The 18,503-nt window shown below is 42.8% G+C and overlaps 1 protein-coding gene across 1 annotated transcript; it reads right to left on the minus strand.

Moving 5' to 3' along the window:
* Positions 1-302: 302 nt before the first annotated feature.
* On the minus strand, positions 303-18,400 carry eif4enif1 (eukaryotic translation initiation factor 4E nuclear import factor 1). The gene is made up of 19 exons (XM_085777271.1): positions 18,069-18,400; positions 17,265-17,409; positions 17,099-17,172; positions 15,514-15,641; positions 14,922-15,200; positions 14,552-14,746; positions 14,224-14,387; positions 12,403-12,541; positions 12,043-12,219; positions 7,500-7,774; positions 6,776-6,850; positions 5,523-5,709; positions 4,992-5,080; positions 3,729-3,865; positions 2,210-2,291; positions 1,532-1,655; positions 1,080-1,397; positions 813-983; positions 303-687 (listed from the first exon to the last, which is right to left on the minus strand). The coding sequence occupies exons 2-19, from the start codon at positions 17,361-17,363 to the stop codon at positions 509-511; spliced, it is 2,892 nt and encodes a 963-aa protein (XP_085633397.1). The 5' UTR covers positions 17,364-17,409; positions 18,069-18,400; the 3' UTR covers positions 303-508.
* Positions 18,401-18,503: the final 103 nt, after the last annotated feature.

An 18,503-nucleotide genomic window follows, 5' to 3' on the forward strand; every position in this document is an offset into this window, starting at 1 on the left:
AGCGATGTCACAAAGGAAAGTTTGAGCAGACACTGAAGTTACTCATCACCCCAACAGCTATCTTAAGCAGTGACCCCCTCTCGGTGCGGGGTGGGGGAAATCACGGTGGACAAGACAGAGGAATGCTACCAACTCGTGGTGACAATGTCTCACAGTTTTCAGTTGAACTGCAGGATAAGTTCACCTTCCCCATACCAAGTTAAAGAAACCATACCTATATACAGGGAGAATACGATTCTTTCCCAAGGTCTGTACAATTATGCCTATACATTATTTACTGCACAGAATCTAATAGAAAAAAAAATTCACTCAGCTGCAAAAAACATCTCCATCATTTGCCTCTTCAAAAGCAGTGACTTCAAGATTGAAGACAAAGCATGGCATGGTTAGACTATCCAGTTCTGTGCACCGTCTTTCAAATTAAAGTTCACATTTTTCTGGTAACGAGGAGGTGGAGATGGGCAAAAGAGAAAAAAAAAAAAAATCCTGTTCGCCAGTGTTTATTTTCTTATGGCCGGAACTCCAGCTCATCTACACTTATGACCTTGGCTGGCATAGAGGGGAGTGGCTGTTCCAGCACGTCTGATCCAAACCACTTGGCGAGGCCTAGAGGGGGGCTGCCCCCATGTTGCTGGGAGCCGTTTGTCCGGTGGGGGCCTTGGCTCTGTGACTGGGGGCCTGGGTGTACTGAAATTTGAAGAAAAAAAGAAAGACATTTAATTTCAAGTTCTTACTGATAACCCAACTCTTCTCTTATGGCACCAATGAAATATATCACATGAGCAGTAATGTCTGAAATTTCTTCAACCTACTTGGTCTCTGTTGCTGAAGTTGCTGCTGCATAACTGCTAACTGCATCTGAGTGTTGGCTCTGGGAGGTAGAAGTGGATGAGCTGCTGCACTGAGGGGGTACAGCGGTTGTCCAAGAAGGGCTGGGGGCAAGCTCTGAAGCTGTGCAAGGTCAACATGTGGTGGAAATATACCTGCAAATACAAGTAAAGGCTTCCATTAGCTCAACGACTCGCATAACAGTTACATTTTCTAAAAAAAGGGGACAAAACGAGCACAAAGACACTAACCAGCTTGAACAAGAGCAGGGCCGAGCTGCTGGGGCTGGATGCCCTGTGCCAGCATTCGTTGAACCACATTAGGGTGGAGCTGGGGAGGAGGACGCACCATAGGCACGTGAGATAGCAGCGGTACCGGGTAGATGGGGCGAGGGAAAGATGAAGATGATGGTCCTGGAGGTACCATGGTGGGTGTATGGCGTCCAGAGGGGCCAGGCCTGAGACGCTCCTGATCCTTGCTTGGCAGGGTCTGTGAGCTGGCCTTCATCCCCCCAGACTGGGCAGCATTCCCATCCATCGCTTCCAGGTATAGATTTGGGGAGCTACCGTCTGTAATCACAGCCCAAATCTCAATGTTAGACTTGTAGTACTCGTCTGATGCAAACCAAGACATTTATGACAATGGTCTATGATCAGCATTTCATCCCTTGCCGTTTGTTTTAAGACAAACTGATGCTCCATACCATCTTGAGAATGTGCTGCTCCCTCCTCCTTGGTATCTGAACGACTTGATGGGTCATCTCTGCTTTTCTCTTTTGTGGCGTACATTTTGCGGATCACAGATGTGGGTGTAAATGAAGGGGACAACTGTAGTGGGTAAAAAAAAAAAAATCAATACCACCATTACCAAGAATTTACACTGCAAAGTTTAAAGATAGTGGGTCTCTGGGGGGAAAAGTCAATCAGGGAGAATAAAGGCCTGTTCATACTTCACAAGAACAGTGTTCATTTTCTCGAGGTGGCAAGAACAAGGACAAAGTTCATTTTGGCCAGGGCATTTCATACTTCATGAGAAACCCATGTGCAGGACTCCTGGAACATCCTCATAGGGGACAGGATGTGTTGATGTTCATATTTCCTCACCGTCCCGGCCAGCTGATCCTCAGAACTATCCATTCCTGTACAAATTTCCGCACCGGTGGAAAAGCGGGAATGACCCTGTTCAACCACGGCCACGTCAAATTTCTGACCAATCACACAATAGTTTTTGGACACCATACGAGAAAAAAAGTTCTGCCCAGCCAATGTGTCGAGAACAAGCTGCAAGAACTGAAGAATTGGAGCAGCCTTGACTTCCCTGGGAGCGAGAACAAATGTCTTTCTTCTTGCGAGTATGAACAGGCCTTCAGGTTCATACTCACCATGCTGGTGACAGCGTTGCCTGGAGAGCTTCTCCCAGCAGGCTGAGGACCTGGACCAGGGGAGCGATTCACACGCTGCGGCCTGTTGATCACAAGCACATCACGCGCACACACGTCAACTAGCAAATGGCAACCTTTATATATTGCCCTAGGAGCTTCAATTAGACCAATTAATGCATGCAAAATGAAAATGTCAACAGTGATCAAAGGCTTAAGTAAGAAAGGCTATCATGCAACACACATCACTAGGTGCGTTTCCATTACCCCTTGAAATGCGCAAAACCTAAATATCGAAATTAACTTGTAATGGAAACACCTACATTTCGAAAAAACTCTCAAATATCGCAAAAAAGTTTTTGCGCTCTCATGAGGTGGTTTTTGAGACGTATCGATACAAACGTGTATCGCAAAAGTGTAATGGAAACACTTTTCGCTTTTCTACACGTCACCGGAGTTGTGTGTGTCCACGCTGTGTTGGTTTATGTAACTTGAGGGGACAAATGAACCACATGTTTTTTGTCATGCATTGCTGACCTGGGCATTGCTTCTCATTAAATTAGAAAAACCTTTCCTATCATTCCCCTTTTCCGTGCATGGTTGAAGGAGACTGGCTCGCATCCAGGCTCCCACTCCCTCCTGCGCCGAAATGTCACCTTAAGTCACATAAACCAGTACGGGTGTGTGGACAGTACAACCACCTATATTGTTGTCAGCGCCTCATCACCGCTGGTGTTTAAAAAGCTCCGTTCTTTCTGCAGTCAGGTTAAAGCACACATCCGCCGTGTTGGTAAACAAATAGTCCCTCTATATCAACGGAGGCAACCGTGCTTGATCAGCTTGGGTTGGAGGTGGTGTGAGTGTGGGCCAGTGGGGGACAGGGGAGGGGGCATTAGAGCTTCAGCACGGTACAGAACAACTGGCCCTCGTGTGAGTGCGTCCTTATTTGTGGCCGCTGCCAGCGCCACACAGGCTTTGCCTTTCAGCAATCAAGCGCTGTTTTTGTCTTTGTTATCGCTGTGCCGTCACCATAGAAACGCAAGACGCATTGCGGCTCATTCGCAAAATACTTTTCAATGGAAACACCCGCAAATAGCAATTGCACTTTTTCGAAGTTTCAGAAATATCGCTTTTATTTTGTGAAAATCTGTAATGGAAACGCAGCTACTAACTACTACTAACAACTATATCACTGACATTATTTGTTGGTAAAATTAACCAAGACCTGAAGCCCAACACAAATGTGTTCCACAGAAGATAAAGACCATGTGTACTACGCAGGTGAGGCGAGGCTAGTTTATTTGTATAGCCTGTTTTTACAATTTGTCTCAAAGGGCTTTATGCAGCATCATAACATCCTCTGCCTTACACCCTCACATCCACTGAGGAAAAAACACCCAAGAAAACCAGGAGGAACCTAAGAGGAGGGATCCCTCAGGACGGACAGATGTGCAATAGATGTTGTGTACAGACAAGAATGGAATTGGAAGAACATTTGAAAAGGAAAATTTAAAAAACTAACCGATTTCGAAAGGACTTGTCCTGTGGTGGTTTATTGTAGTTGGACTGGAATGAGTGGTGGGCATGTAAAGCAAGGTCCTGTTGGAACGCCAGTGCTTCCAGGTCGGCCTGATTCACTGGCATGGACAGTGCCCTCATCTGGACAAAGACAAACAGAGACACCTCAACGATAGCTAAAGACACACTTTAATAGGACCTCTGTTTCAATGAAAACTCTAAGTGTATATTACAACTAGGTCTGTCAATCGCATTTTTTCCATAGTTAACTCACGATAAATCTCTATGATAAGAATTGCTTTGTGTCTTGGTTAGAATCAAATAAACACAATGATAAAATGTCTTTCATCTTTTTATTTCTTCTTTCAAATACAAAAGTGCAATTAAGACCCACTTAACATGTCTATTTAAAAAATACAGATCATAAAATGCTACAAAAATTTGGTCTTAAAACTGAAGAGGTAGTAGACAACTTCAGTGTTTTGCATACACTAATTCTGTCCATAACCATTCTGTTAACAGAAATATAGTGCTTATTCTGAGAGAAGCAATGTTTTTGGAAAAGATTACTCTGTACCACACTGAGAAATATGTAGAGTTGCATGTACAAAATGTGCAGCACATTCAAGTGCAGATCTCGGTCTCTTATGCTACTATAAAAAATAGTTCCATTAACTTTGTGTTGAACTGTAAACTGAGGAATGTGAGAATAACAACAGGAAACTCTGATGGGGGGGTGGTACAGTAGCGCGATTTGGCGCATATGTTTATTGCCGTCACAACGTGACCTGTCCATGTGCCTGTGAGTTTGTGTGTGCCAGCGCAGGAGAGTTGCGGCTGCCACAGTCTTGTTTAAACGCTGGATGCGCTGGTTCATAAGTTTTGTTTTTAACTCTCATTCTTCTTCTTGGGAGTTTAGTGGCGGTTGGCAAACAACTTGAAAGTGCCTTACCGCCACCTGCTGGACTGGAGGTCCCACACTCCAAATTTTTTTTAAAAAATTAATCGCATTGCAAATAACACATTAACTATGATAGCCATAATTACAACCTTTACATCTTGAGGTTACATGGAGCAGTACTCAACTATGCATTACGATATTATTATTATTATAATATATAAAGTCAGTCAGTCATTCAGTCAGTCAGTCAGTCTCATCCAAGCTTAAATATTGTTCACCTCTTGCCAATAACACCTAAAAACAAATGAAATAAAATGTAGCTTGAAGCCATTAATTCAAGTTAACTGTGTCCAGACATCAAGTTACCTGTTGCTGTGCAGCAGATCCAGGGCTGATGGACCGGTGAACATCAGCAAACTGTTCTGGCAGCATGGGCTGAGGGCCAACAGGATAACCTTGGATATGGGAGGGGGAGAGACTGGTTTAACACCATACAGATGCATCTTGTTTTTCAACAAGCACACAATGCTAAGCTTTTATCAACAGTAGCTTCTATGTGACAAAGGCAATAGGAGTGAAACCAATCTTGGAGACTTTTCCTGATCTGCTCCAAGCTGATAGGCCATTAAGGCAGTAACTCCTCAAGTTTTATCATAACATTTAAATATTTGTAACATATGTTTATCTTCATTAACTGCTCCATGTATTCCAATTTGAAATGAAATATTTGAAGCAGAAAAGCAAAAAACAAGCATCCCACATAGTAATCAAAAATGTGTGAGTGAAACATGCAAGTTATGATTTTAAGAGGAAGTTACCACGTGTAGGTGTTCCTTCTAGTTCCATGGTGTGGTTTAAAAATCTTTAAAAAAAAAAAAAGGCTGAAACTCGTCTTACCTGCTGAAGTTTGCAAACGGCTGTTGAAGTAGTCGGGTGAGGGTGCCCTCTGTGGAAAGAGAGGGGGGGAGGGGCCCTTGTGTAGTAGGCTATGAAGAGGGGCAGAGGTTGTTGGGCCCTCGGTGTTGCCCAACAGATTGCCAAGCAGCGTGGGGGAGCCACTACGGGCAGGACCGCCTAAGAGCTCCTACAATACAAACACATTTCTCATTAGCTCCCATTCATTATAATGTTATTGGTCCAAGTTGGATTCAATGAAGATGAATGTGGGATAGAGTATTTCTCCCTCATAAAATCAACCCAGGCCATCTGCCAACCTGGGAACTCACAACCATCCTAGATTGAAGCAACACTCTTGGATAAAGCATGCTACAGACTACAACACTCTAAATCAATGTGCAGCAGGAGTTTTTAAAACATCAGCGGTGCCAGTCTTGCTTCTCAAATACAATCTGTACCAGAGTTGAAGTTAAACAAGTACATGCACTGTTTTTAGTGAGCATTTCCCACAGTAGGCTGGGATAAAAAGGTGAATTAATATTTCAAATGTATTTTTTTCTCCAGCAGCGGAAGAACTTCACAACCATCTACTGAGGTTTTAACAAAACATTTTACATACAGTGTTTCCCACAGGTTTGCGTTATGCAAGAGTCTCGTGCACTACTACTGCATGCGCGCTTGTCTGTGTGTGAACGACAATAATGGAGAAAGAGAGCCATGTGGAGATGAATGAACAGAGCGATATTGCGTTGGTCGAACCAAAAGCTGGGCCGCCACGATTAAATGAATGTATGGGAAGCACTGCATTAAAACGACAAATTGAAGCGAGAAAACTTGCCCCAACCCAATACACAAATACTGGAAGGGCCATGGGGACAGAGAAGGAGGTTAAAAATCTACCTCATGGCTCAAATAGAAAGAACACTGGCAGCCATGGAAGCCAGTAAAGGCCTAATTCTCAAATCTTTTAAGATAATAACGATTGTTATTCTGAGATATTATCAGGATTTAGTGATTTGTTAATCCAAATGAAGATATTTAGAATGATTATCCCCATAAAAAAAATCCTAAAACAGGAAAAAGGACACCCAAAGTGTTGTAGTATAAACTATAACTCCAGGAAAAATTACACATGGCCATCAGCCCATCTCACTGATGATCGAATCGGTGGCAAAAAATAAAAAATAAAGTTTTATTCTGCAACAGTGATGCACTACCAGAGAGACATATGGTAAAAGTGTAAAAATACACACCTGGAATATGTTTTTCTGCTGCTGAGCAGGCACCTGAGCTTCAGACATTGTCACCACAGCTGGGTCTGAAGGTTGCTGTATTATACAGGGAGGCAGAGTTTTTAGCGGGTGCAGTTTGACCAAAAACAGTAGTAAAGCAGCAGTAAAGACCCACCCCAGTAAGCGTTTTGTAGACCGTGTTACAGGAGTTTTGAATTGCATCAAATCAACAACCAGAATACAAACTGGCTTTCAAATGGTGACAGTTTGGACATGCCAAACACTTGTCTGAATTCTCCTCCAACATGGTAACTTGCGAGCCCACTGAGGAGATTTTTACAAGCAAGTCAAAAGCAAAGTGTCGGTCATGCAAGTCAGTTATGCTTTTAGGTTTTGATGTGCTTTTGCTTGTTAAACATCCAATGACACGGTAGACACAGTAGAGACAGTTATTGCCCCTGTGTAAACAAGAACACCAATTCAAAAACAGTCTTGCATGAAAAAGACACTTGTAGCTTTCAAACAAAAACAATCTCATGAAGTTCAGAAGCAAATTTATGCCCATCGCTAGATTTGTTGTTTTAAGATAAAGAAAATGTCTTTTGGCTAAAAGCTTGCATGCAATGTTCAGACATCTCACTTTTAAAAAGGGTACCTGTTAAAAGTTCAACATGCAAAATGCTGATTATCATCCAGTGTGAACCCAGGTCAGTATAAAAAAACAAAGATATTGAGGTTCACTTACATTGTTTGTGTTGGTTTTGGGATGAGCTGATGGGAGAGTTCCACTTGCCTTCATGCTGCTGACCAGTTTATTAAAGGCAGACATGTCTGTGTCACGCGAACGTGGACGAGCACTGGGGCCACCCGTTAAAGCCTCCTCTAAATGTTCAGCCATGAAGGGTGTGCCATTACCTCTCTGTGGAGTCGGCACCTTTCGCACCTGTGGCTCTGAGTCCAGCTTCATCCCCTTCATCCCTCCCTCCACCTCCTCCAGTGAGAGCACCACTCCAGTGTGAGCTGGCACAGGAAAAACAAACAAAAGGTTTGAAGACAATAGAGACCCTCAGCAACAATTATAGGCTCAGCCAAACAGCAAACCCAGTGGCAATGAGCCTTTTTAAACCCAAGAGTCTTATGCGCACACTAGACACAAACACAGATTAATGATGTCAATAGATTACAATACTGAGAGAATCATTTTATCTTGTCTGATGACTAGATGAACAGAGGCTACGTCTGACACTATGACATGTGCATCTATTTAGGTCACTTTCACACCAGGGGCCTGTTGTTCGAAACCTAGATAAGGGATTAAGCCGGGATATGTTGGTTATCCTGGCCTAATTTAGCCTCAAGTCGGTTGTTCGAAAGCTGGATACCTTTATCCTGGTCAAGTTACTATGGTGATTTATTCTCTGCAGCTAGCCTGCTCCAGACCAGGCTAACAGCCAGGCTTAGTTGATTCTGTTGTCTTTATCTGTGAAGTCAGCAGTCACTCTGATCAGAAATCAATGTGTTTCATACATGTTCTTATGTATATTGGCCTGAATTATGTAAGGGATAATGTATAGTTCGGAGGTTGTTATGGAGAAATAAACCCCGACAGGTTGTATGGAACCCCGACGCGAAGGGGTTTCATACAACCTGAAGGGGTTTATTTCTCCATAACAACCGACCAACTATACATTATCCCGCTTAGAACACGGCCTACAACTAAATCATTCAATAATGTAACACAAAATAATGATAAAAAGAGATTTTATTAATGTAAAATTAGACCGTTGCTCGGGACGCCGCTCTGACCAGCGCAGCACAGAAAAGAGAAACTATGCAGGATATTTACTTTATGTTTCATTTTTACCGTCATTAAATAGCTTCGGACTAATAGTGATGTTAGATAAACGACTTGTAACCTGTTACAGGGAGAGTGGAGGCTCCTAAGTTATTTCCACATCGTGGCTGAAAAGTAAACTTGCATCAGAACCTCTGACCGTGTCACAGCTCCTCTCCTCTCTGTAGCTCTGCGACACAAACGCACCCCATAATCTCTTGTTTATGACAGATAGGACTACACAAACGTGTATGGTAATCCATCGATCCACTGTTTGATTATCAAAGGCTTCAAATGCACAAACGGGAGGAGGCTCAGCAAAACAGCGGCCGTGACCGGACATGCAGAGTCGGCCGTTGCTATGGAGTCCCTAGCAACGGTCCGCTCAGCGGTGGTCTATCGAGAAATAAACACCGCAGAATATTGGTGATCAGAATCGAGTATTCAAGAGAGCCGTGTTCTAAAAACAAATAAAAATGCATTAACAATTAAAAAACATGAAACATTTACAATATTTATTAGGCTTTTTTTTTCATAATTAGGCCTTCAAAATTATTTTCATAAAATGTTACGATTATATTGGCCTAAATATTGGTTGAGGTAAGAAAATAAGAATAAAATTGAGTGAGTGTGAGCACCTTCCAAATAATTTATAGACCTCGTCATCATTGTTATCGGCAATTTATTGAAGCACCAAACAGCATTTTGTTCTAATATTTAATTCATTTTCACCTGTTGCACATTTGGCCATGTGCTGTAAACTTTACTTCAGATTTGTGCAATTAATCATCTTCCACTGCTCATCATTAAGGCAAAGTGCACAACTGTTAATTTGTGAAAGGAATTTGAGTTGTGATTATAATTTTGGATTATTAAATTAGTCCGCAGTTGTCCGCCGTGCTCTCTCTGAGCTTTACGACAGCAGCGGTGCTTTTTTTAAGAGAGGTGTGTCCCCTGATGTCAGCATTAAGAGCCTGTTGATTGGAGGAAAGTAGCCACACCTGTCCTCTCATCAGTGAATCTGTGATCAATGTCTGTGGTCTACTGACGAGAGAATTAGTTACACCTGGCTTGACAAAGCCGCCCCTCCTCAGCCTGGCTCGGCGTTCCAACAACCAACTAAACCAGGATGGACTTATGAGACTTTGTCCAACCTGGCTTTTCCACTTATCCTGGATATCTTTATTCTACTTTCGAACAACAGGCCCCAGAGCTGTTTGGTTCGTTTCCTGGGATAGTCCGCTTGTTTGGTTCGGATGAGCTTTCACACCTGCCCAAATGAAGTGAACACTGGTCCACCTGAAAACATGGGTCACGGTTCGCTTGCAAGTGAACCGTGGTGTGGTTCGTCTGCAGTGTGAATGCTCACCGGACCAAACACAGGTCCAAAGCATAGACTATAAAAAGAATGGACGTAGCGTCCGTGACGTCACCCATTGGTTTTGGGGAGTCGTTTTTGTGACTCAAATATGGCGGCCTGAACAGCGCCATGTTGGATTGGCCGGCCGAGAACCCGCCCACTGGCCTCGAAGCAGCTGTCCACGGACCTGCTCGGACCTGTCACTCAACGTTTCCGCGCCCTAATTGGCCAGAGTTTTAACCTAATAACAGTAAAACGGTAGAGTTAAAGCAGAACTATGCAGGATTTGGGCTGTAATTATTGTGGCTCAGAGTCACTGTGATGGTTGAGTGACCTGTTATGAAGTGAATGGGGTCTAGGCCAATGCGCTCACCCCCCCCACTGGCTGAAAACCGCACTTGCAAGATCAGTCGTCCGTCTCGGTGTTACAAATCTCGTCAATGGATAGAAGTATCGCGAGAAACTGCTTTACGGCAGTACGAGATAAGAACGCATATGACGTCATGCATGTCACGAATCGTGATTGGTTTGAGTTCGGAAAGTCGGAGGAAACCATGGAAACATGAAACATGAAATAAGTTCAGCTTGTGGCTAACAGGGAGCTAATGCTAACACAGATACACACACCATGGGTCTTTTATAAGATAATGTAATACATCATGACACACACACATTCGCGTTTTGGAACCTTTATTCCTGTGTGTGTATGTCTGTGTCTTTGTGCCTGTGTGTGGCTGTATTAGCGTTAGCGCCGTGTTAGCATTAGCTCCGTGTTAGCATAGCGTTAGCTCGGTGTTAGCATTAGCTCCGTGTTAGCATTAGCGCCGTGTTAGCGTTAGCTCGGTGTTAGCAGGGCTTAGCAAACAGCAGTAAACACAAGCACGTGTAGGGGGGGTGGAGGAGGTGGCGGCGGCGAGTTTTTTTTTTTTTTTTTTTTTTACGACAGTGACATGTGCCTACCAGAACTGTGGGGGAGCTCCGGAGAGGGAAAAAAAGAGAAACCAACGAAGGAGCGAGCTATTTCCGGCCGAGCTGCATAGTTCTGCTTTAAAAAAAAATTCACCCCCCTCAGAGTGTGTGCGGGGGTAGAAACTATCGATTGAGCCGAAAAAACGTTCTGACACCAGGCTTTTAACATGTTTACTGAGGATGTAAAGTCGGCGATTTTAACATGGGGGTCTATGGGGAATGCTCCCTTCTGACACCAGCCCCCAGAGGAATTCGAGGGGATTGCAGTTTTTTGAACGCGGAAGTGAGCTTCACTTCTCAGACCGACAACTGCCCCCTTGGTCCAAAGTTAGAAAGTGTTGCAATACACAGCACATCGTAGTCCGTCATCAATGGTATTTTCCTTCCGTGCCGTTTTACAATGAGAAAATGAAAGGAAGAGTGAAATGCTCTCTGCCTTGCTGCCTGACCTGATGGTCATATTAAACGGCTTGCTGAGCCACCATTATTTGATAAGTTGGAAAAAAAAAAAAAAACTGTGGTTCCTTGAATGAATCCATGAAGCAGCTAATTAAAACATGCTGCTCCATGTTTGCCGTTTGTTTTTGTGGGTCAACTGCGTGACGTTATTCACAAAGTTTGGTGCACTTCAGAAATGGCAGTGTGAAGGCAAAACCGTGAAGTGATAAACGCAACAAAGTTACAACTTTCAGCTCCACAATCGAACAGAGTCCTCTTGGTCAGGTGTGAAAACAACCTTAAATAGAGTGTCCTGTGGAAGGGCCAAAACTTATTAAAATAATGAATGATCTTCAGTGGCATGGAACTAGGTTCATGTAATATCAATATGCAATACAGACAAAATATCTCTTGGCTGATTCTACCAGACCATTTCTTAAAATATCTGGCAATTGTAAGCAGTGATGTAAATCAGTTAGGTCAAAAGTTATTAGTTAGATATCTCTTCACTAGATTAGCCAGAAACATTTCCTGCCTGATGATTCCATCCATAAATGTGTTCCCAATGGAAATATATCAAGCCCAGAGTTTCATCCATATTGCAAAACCGTACCTAATCATCATATCAGTGCGTTATACAGTGAAATGTGATGTTCAAATGCAACATTTTGATGATCTGAAACTCACTACTTTCCCGTAGCCGAGCTTTGTTGACCGACAGAGTGGACAGAAGAGGCTTCAGGTCTATTTTGGCTTTGTGCAGCAGCTCCAGGATGTCCACCTTCTCTTTGCACTCTGATGATTGAATAGGTGTGAAGTACTGGACAGGGCCTTGGCCAGAGGATGTACAGCATGGATCAAACCCTTTAAAGGAACAGGAGAGAAGTCATTCAAGGTTTAGGACAATAAATATGTTTTGGGAGCATTAACAAAACAAGCGGGAGAATTCATGTCTTTTCTTCCAAAAAGACATTTAAGTGACATTGGGAAAAAAAACAACAACCTTCAGACAAACAGTGAGACAGCCAAAGGAATCAAATCAAATACCTGCTAGTTTTTCTAGCTCCTCGTGAGGAGTGGATCTCAGGCTGCTGGATCGGCTGCCTGAAGGGCTCAGGTTACTGGAGAACCACTGACTGAAGCGGCTGGCTGAGACGGGGCCCTCCCCCAAAACATCCTCTATCATCTGCAAGACAGACACAGACGCCTGTCAGAGAGTGGAAGACACAAACATCGGCAGACAGAAGGTGGAAGGTTGAGAGAAGAAAGGTGACACTTACGTTCAGAGTGCTTTCCATCGAGTTAGCACAAAATGTGCCAGAAGACTGAGCGCAATGCCAGTAAATGCATTTCGTTGATTTAGCACCACAACCTCATTTAGTTTGTAGGGAGGTTTCATAGTAACAAGCTATAAGTTGTCCCATTGGTAACAAGCTTTAATGATGGGCATAAATTTGGATTGTTGATGCATTTAATGTTTCTTTGACCCCGCGCACCATTTAGTGACATTACCCACCACCTCAGATCAGGTTCAGTGAGGTCAAGCTAGTGCAGCAGAGGTCATCTTGTATTACAAGTGTTCCATTAACCTAATGTTTTAGTTCAAAAGAGACCCACACTTGGATATAAACAGATTGCAAAATTTGTCAGGTCAAACTGTACCTCAAGTCACAATCTGAGATAGGCCTGGGACGATAATAAATTTTGCTTGGACGATATTTGTCCCACAAATTATTGACGATAAACGATATTATTGACACATTTTTTGAGAACAAATTAACCACTAATATAATAATAATATTTCATAATAATGCAAGTAGACCCTTTTAAATGCGATAAACTTTTATTTCTCATGAGTATTTTTTTTTAACCATTGTAATTGGAATGACAAGAACTTATAGCTACTATCCTAAATAAATAAAATAAACAAAAAATAATAAACAGTGCAGTGCTGCTCTTCTGTCCAATAACGTTACACACCTGAAGCTCCACTTTTCATTCAAACAAACTAATGTGACTTCCACAGATGTAAGATTTCATCAATGAGACCAGCATTTATCTCCTAAAAAGTATTAAACCAGCCGGTGGTAAACCTCTAAAAACCTGCTGATGAGTTTTCTTAGTCGTTTTCTCCCCCAATGACGGAGGTTGACCGGCCCGTGAGCTGCTGCAGACCATAATACATCCATGCTGCAGACTGTGGGAAGCCCCGCTCCTCCTGCTCGCTGCTACCACATTAGCTCCAAAAACGTCGGAGGAAATCTCCTAACAGGCGATATGTGGATAAACTGACCACAGACTGGGGATCTGAACTGTGACTTTCTGGCATGAAAAAATATTAAAACTTTAAAAAGTGACGTGTTAACAGCGCGGCAGCGAGAATTACGGTAAAATAGCTTTTAGCTGCTTAGCTTTACAGCTAGCGCTGCCCTGCTGCCAAATGCATTCTGGGAAACAAAGATCCTGGATGACTGAAGAGAGGGTTCACTCCGTTCATTCTGCAAAACAAACGGCCCAGGTGCTGAGACCGATGCGGAGTGAAGCCTCTTGTCATCCAGACTGGTTGGAGGAAAACAAATATGTGCGCATGCAGATGGCGATTTATCGAGGCCGGAAAAACTATCGAATTAATTTTCATTTATCGTGCGATTAATTGATTTATTGATTATCGTCCCAGGCCTAATCTGAGATTTGAAATGACTGTATGAATGGAGATAACCTCTACCACTGAGCTTACACCGTTTAGTACACAGCATAAGAGAAAAGGAAAAATGCTGAGAGAGGTTTAGGAGATAGAAATGCCACCCCCGTGATGTTGACACCTTTAAAAAACCACCAACAAAATAAAAGGTGCACCCCTGTACTTACAGAAGCCAGTCCTGGCATCGTCTTCTCCAGATTGAAAAACTCATTAAAGTCGAAGTCTCCGGCCGTCTGCTCCGGCAGAACGTCAGGGTGGGGGACCTCCTGATCCGCTGTAGACTGCAAACCCGCATCTTGCTCTTCTGCTTGCCCGCCGTTCACTTCCACAACTGCACATGAAAAATGTGACAGTAAAGATCACAATGTAATATCTCCCATTTAGCTGCCACACTAGTAACCCAGATAACACTTGGGTAACAAATTAAAAAACAAAAAACAACAGGACTTGTGATTTAAAAAAAAAAAAAAAAAGGCCCAAAACTTATTAACATGCCTTCTTTCATAGACTCTGTCCGCTTCCTTGACCGCTTGGACCTGCGTTTGTCATCTTCCAGGATTTTATCGTCAAATCCAATGAGTTCAATCGTCTCAGACTGGCTGGTGGGACCCCCAGAGAACCACTCTGGCTCCTCTTCTGCATAAGAGTCATTCCTTCTTCTTTCACTAAACACACGTTTGTCACCAAAATCTCTGTCTCTCTGCAAATGACGAAAAGACAAAGTAAACTCTAGTGCATGCATTTAAACAAATAAATGATATGTTGCTGCTATTTAGCACATCTTTTTAGGTAGGTACCATCAGTGCACCGACTGCTTCACCAGCTAAACCCTACAGGAAATAGTTCATGGAAGGACTGAAAACACCTACCCTGAATCTTTTATCTTTAAAGTCTCTCTCCCGCTCCCTCTCCTTCTCAGCTCGGGCTTCTCTCTCAAATGCTCGGGCAGCAATTATGCGTCCACTGCCGATTCTGCGTCCTGCCCCCAAACGAAGACTTTCATTCTCCTTATTTTCTAGGGGGCTGACGGGGCGACGGGTGTGGGGTGCAGGTGCAGCATTGCCTTGACATCCACCTCCAAAGCTGCGTCGCTGTGGGCTCAGTATGACATCCAGATCATCCTCCTTTAACCGCTCACGAGGATCTAAATAATGCAGAAAATAGGCTGGATTTAAGAGTATTCAATCTACACAATAGTTATGTTATAGCAAATCTGCTTTGAAGAAGATTCTATATACACACACACACACACACACACACACACACACACACACACATTTCTTAACTACATTAATACTTTCTCATCCCTCTTTAATACCAAAATATCTAAATATGTGAGTATACTAGCCACTGCTTATGTAATAGTAATGAAAATCACATTTACCGAAACTGATCTGACTACTAGCCTATGGCTGCCTGCCCCCTAGGATCCGTCTGGTCTGTAACAAACCATTTACCTGGGATTCTTCGTTTCAGAGTAACTCTGTCGTCCACATAGTCCTTTTTAAAACCTTCCACTGGAGAGCTACGCTCTGAAGTGGGATAGAGTGAGGCGTGCCACTTCTCAGGGTCCCAAACACCATCACTGTTACCAAAACACAATTTGAAAATCACAAATAAACACATTTTTCCCATTACAGAGAAGACAAAAAAATTGATTAAATGATTCCAAAACCAAAAACTATATTTTATAAAAACAAGCATGACCAACATTATTTAAAATTCCAGACAGCAAACACGGATTTAAAAACCACTACTTCTTGGCCACGTTAGCCAAAAAATGTTCTTTTAGTTTATACCATGTCATAGTCATTTTCATCCTCCCTAAATAAAATAATCCATTATATAACTGGAATGGAAAAACAGCATTGTTGCAATGAACTGGTAATCATTTCAACAGGAAACAAAAAAAAGAGTGACAAGAAAAATAGAATTCCATGTCAACACAATCTTTCAAACAGCTTGGCTGGGAGAGTCGTTAAAGAAGGTTAAAATGCAGAGTATTTGATTGATCAGGCAGCCCTGTCTGAATGTCCTGACAGTCAGGTGGTATTCATTCATGTTTTAGGTCTCGGTGCAACACATGTAAAATGTGTGTAAATGATGAAAGCTCTAGACTCAGCCAAAGATGGCTCCTGGGGAACAGGCTTTCTTCAATATGTTAGCAAACAGAGACTCATGTAAATATGCAGATAGGTGGTGCTTTCTCTTTATCATTTGACTCGATGCACAGAACAATCTCATCTCAAAAGCATTTGTTCCACACAAAGAACTCCAGCAGCACAAAATTAGATTGCACTTGCAAAGTGCCTCATCAACTGAAGCTTAAAGCAGATATCAGTGGAATGTTTTTGTTAATATAAGTCCTAAATAGTCCTATTTTCCGTCAGCAATCACTTACATGAAGTATTTCAGCCTAAACACGAGTCTCTCCGTCACTCTGCTCTGCTGTAACCCGAGGAGAAAATTTTCCTTGTGGGATACAAGTGTTATCCAATGAGGGGAGAGAACGGCATGAAGGGCTGTGTGTGCAGCCAAGGGATGCGCGTGAATGTGGTGACGTAGCACAAGGACCAATTGATGCCTGACAAGGGCGGGGGCTGCTAACTCATGGTGCGTTCAAGGAAACTCGTACTTTGTGTTTTCCCTTCCTGTGAAGTCATACCAGTTCGATCTGGTACGAGTTCACGGGTCGGAAGTTACGAGTGGCCGTTATAGGGAACTTTCACAGACAACAGGACGGTAAAAACACGAGCTACGGGTTACCTGGAACGCTACCAAGTCGTAGTTGTGACTTGAAGCTGTAACTTACGGTTTCAAAAGCCTGCCTTGAACACAGCATTAGCCGAAACGGCCGTGCCAATGATATCTGCTTTAAGTACATACATGCCTATAATCAGTGGATTACAATCAAAGGCAAACTATATTAGTAGCATTCAGTCAAGTACATGTCAGCCAAGGCCAGTCAAGTCCCTGGCTGACCCAGATAGTAATATTTTACATAAAATGTGGACATCTACATGGTATGAAATCAATCCTTACCTGTCATATTTATCAGACAGACATTCTGGCCTTTCATTGGAAACTGGCAGTTCTTTAATTTCCAGAAGCTCTTCCTATAGAATAACAACATTGAATTGTTAAGTAGGGTTGGGGAATACATCTTTATATAGTTAATAAATGACAATAAATACGATACTGTACTCACCTTACTGTATCTGTAAGGACTTGGGGCTGCAGGCTGTTGCTTAACTTGATCTACAGCAGCATCACCAGTCTTCGGCTCAACACAAGCATCGTTCTCCATGATTGACTGAAGACAAACAGCTCCGGACGCGATAATGCCTCTGATCCTGTTGAAAAACAAAATTAAGGTTGTCACTTTAATCATCCATAACAGTTGCTGCTCAATCGACTTCTTATAGAATTGTCCAGGGAAGACAGCGTTAAAAGATAACCGACTGTTGTTACAGCTGATGTTAATCAACTGATCAATAACAGGAGTTTTAACGTTTAGGCCAACAGTATCACTGTAGTTTGGATGAACATGCAGACATCAGAAAAGCGACCCGGCCTCAAACACGCACCATTCCTAATATTTCAAACAAAAGATTAACATTACCGAAACTCGGGCTAAATTAGATGGGGGCAGTTAAAACAAACCGTGCTCACCAATTAGCAACTTAATTGACAACAGCCAGTGACGCTGCGGTGAGACGTGACACGTCAATTACAATAAACGCTAATTGCCTGTAGCTTGTAGACTTTGAATGGTGCTGTTTAACTGTAAATAAATGTCCAGACAGCACTGACGTTGACGCCACTATGTCAGTTTTTATTCAAATTAATTCATTCTTCACTGAGTTTCATGCGAACATACGACAACAGTTAGCCCGGAGAATGGTGTAGCGTTAGCCAGGCTAACGTCCCAAATTCAAGTAAATCCGGGGCTCGTTCCTAACATAAAACATTCCCATAGAACTTGCGTAGCTTGTAACTTAATAAAACTTACTCTGTTTGAATGCTGTGTTGAAGACTGGCAGCCTTACGGTCGGGCAGCCTCGGCTCTCGATAGTTAGCTAGCTAGCTAACCTAGAGCTTTTAGCTAGCTAGCTAACTAGCTGGGGACTGGGGATAATGCCCACCCAGCGACTACCAAACGTAAAGCCGGCTAAGTTGTTGCAGAGCTTTCAGCAAACACACACTGTACTTGGGGCAACGTAATACAATAAAACAGGTCTAAATGATAAATTAAGTAACACGGAGACTGTGTAATCTAAATAACTGCCTTCTCTTTCTCTGTTTTCTAAGTCGCAGCACCAATTTTCCTCAGCTCGCCGCTTTAAGAAGGTCCTTGGAACGATTACATTGTGCCTACTGCGCCTTTGTAGAATTTTAACAGTCTGGTACGCGTAGGCCGTGATGCATTTCGCAATTTAAACAATAA

This window comes from Trachurus japonicus, chromosome 5, assembly GCF_045865225.1.
Source record: "Trachurus japonicus isolate A0001 chromosome 5, Traja_1.0".
In the NCBI taxonomy this organism is placed as follows: Eukaryota; Metazoa; Chordata; class Actinopteri; order Carangiformes; family Carangidae; genus Trachurus; species Trachurus japonicus.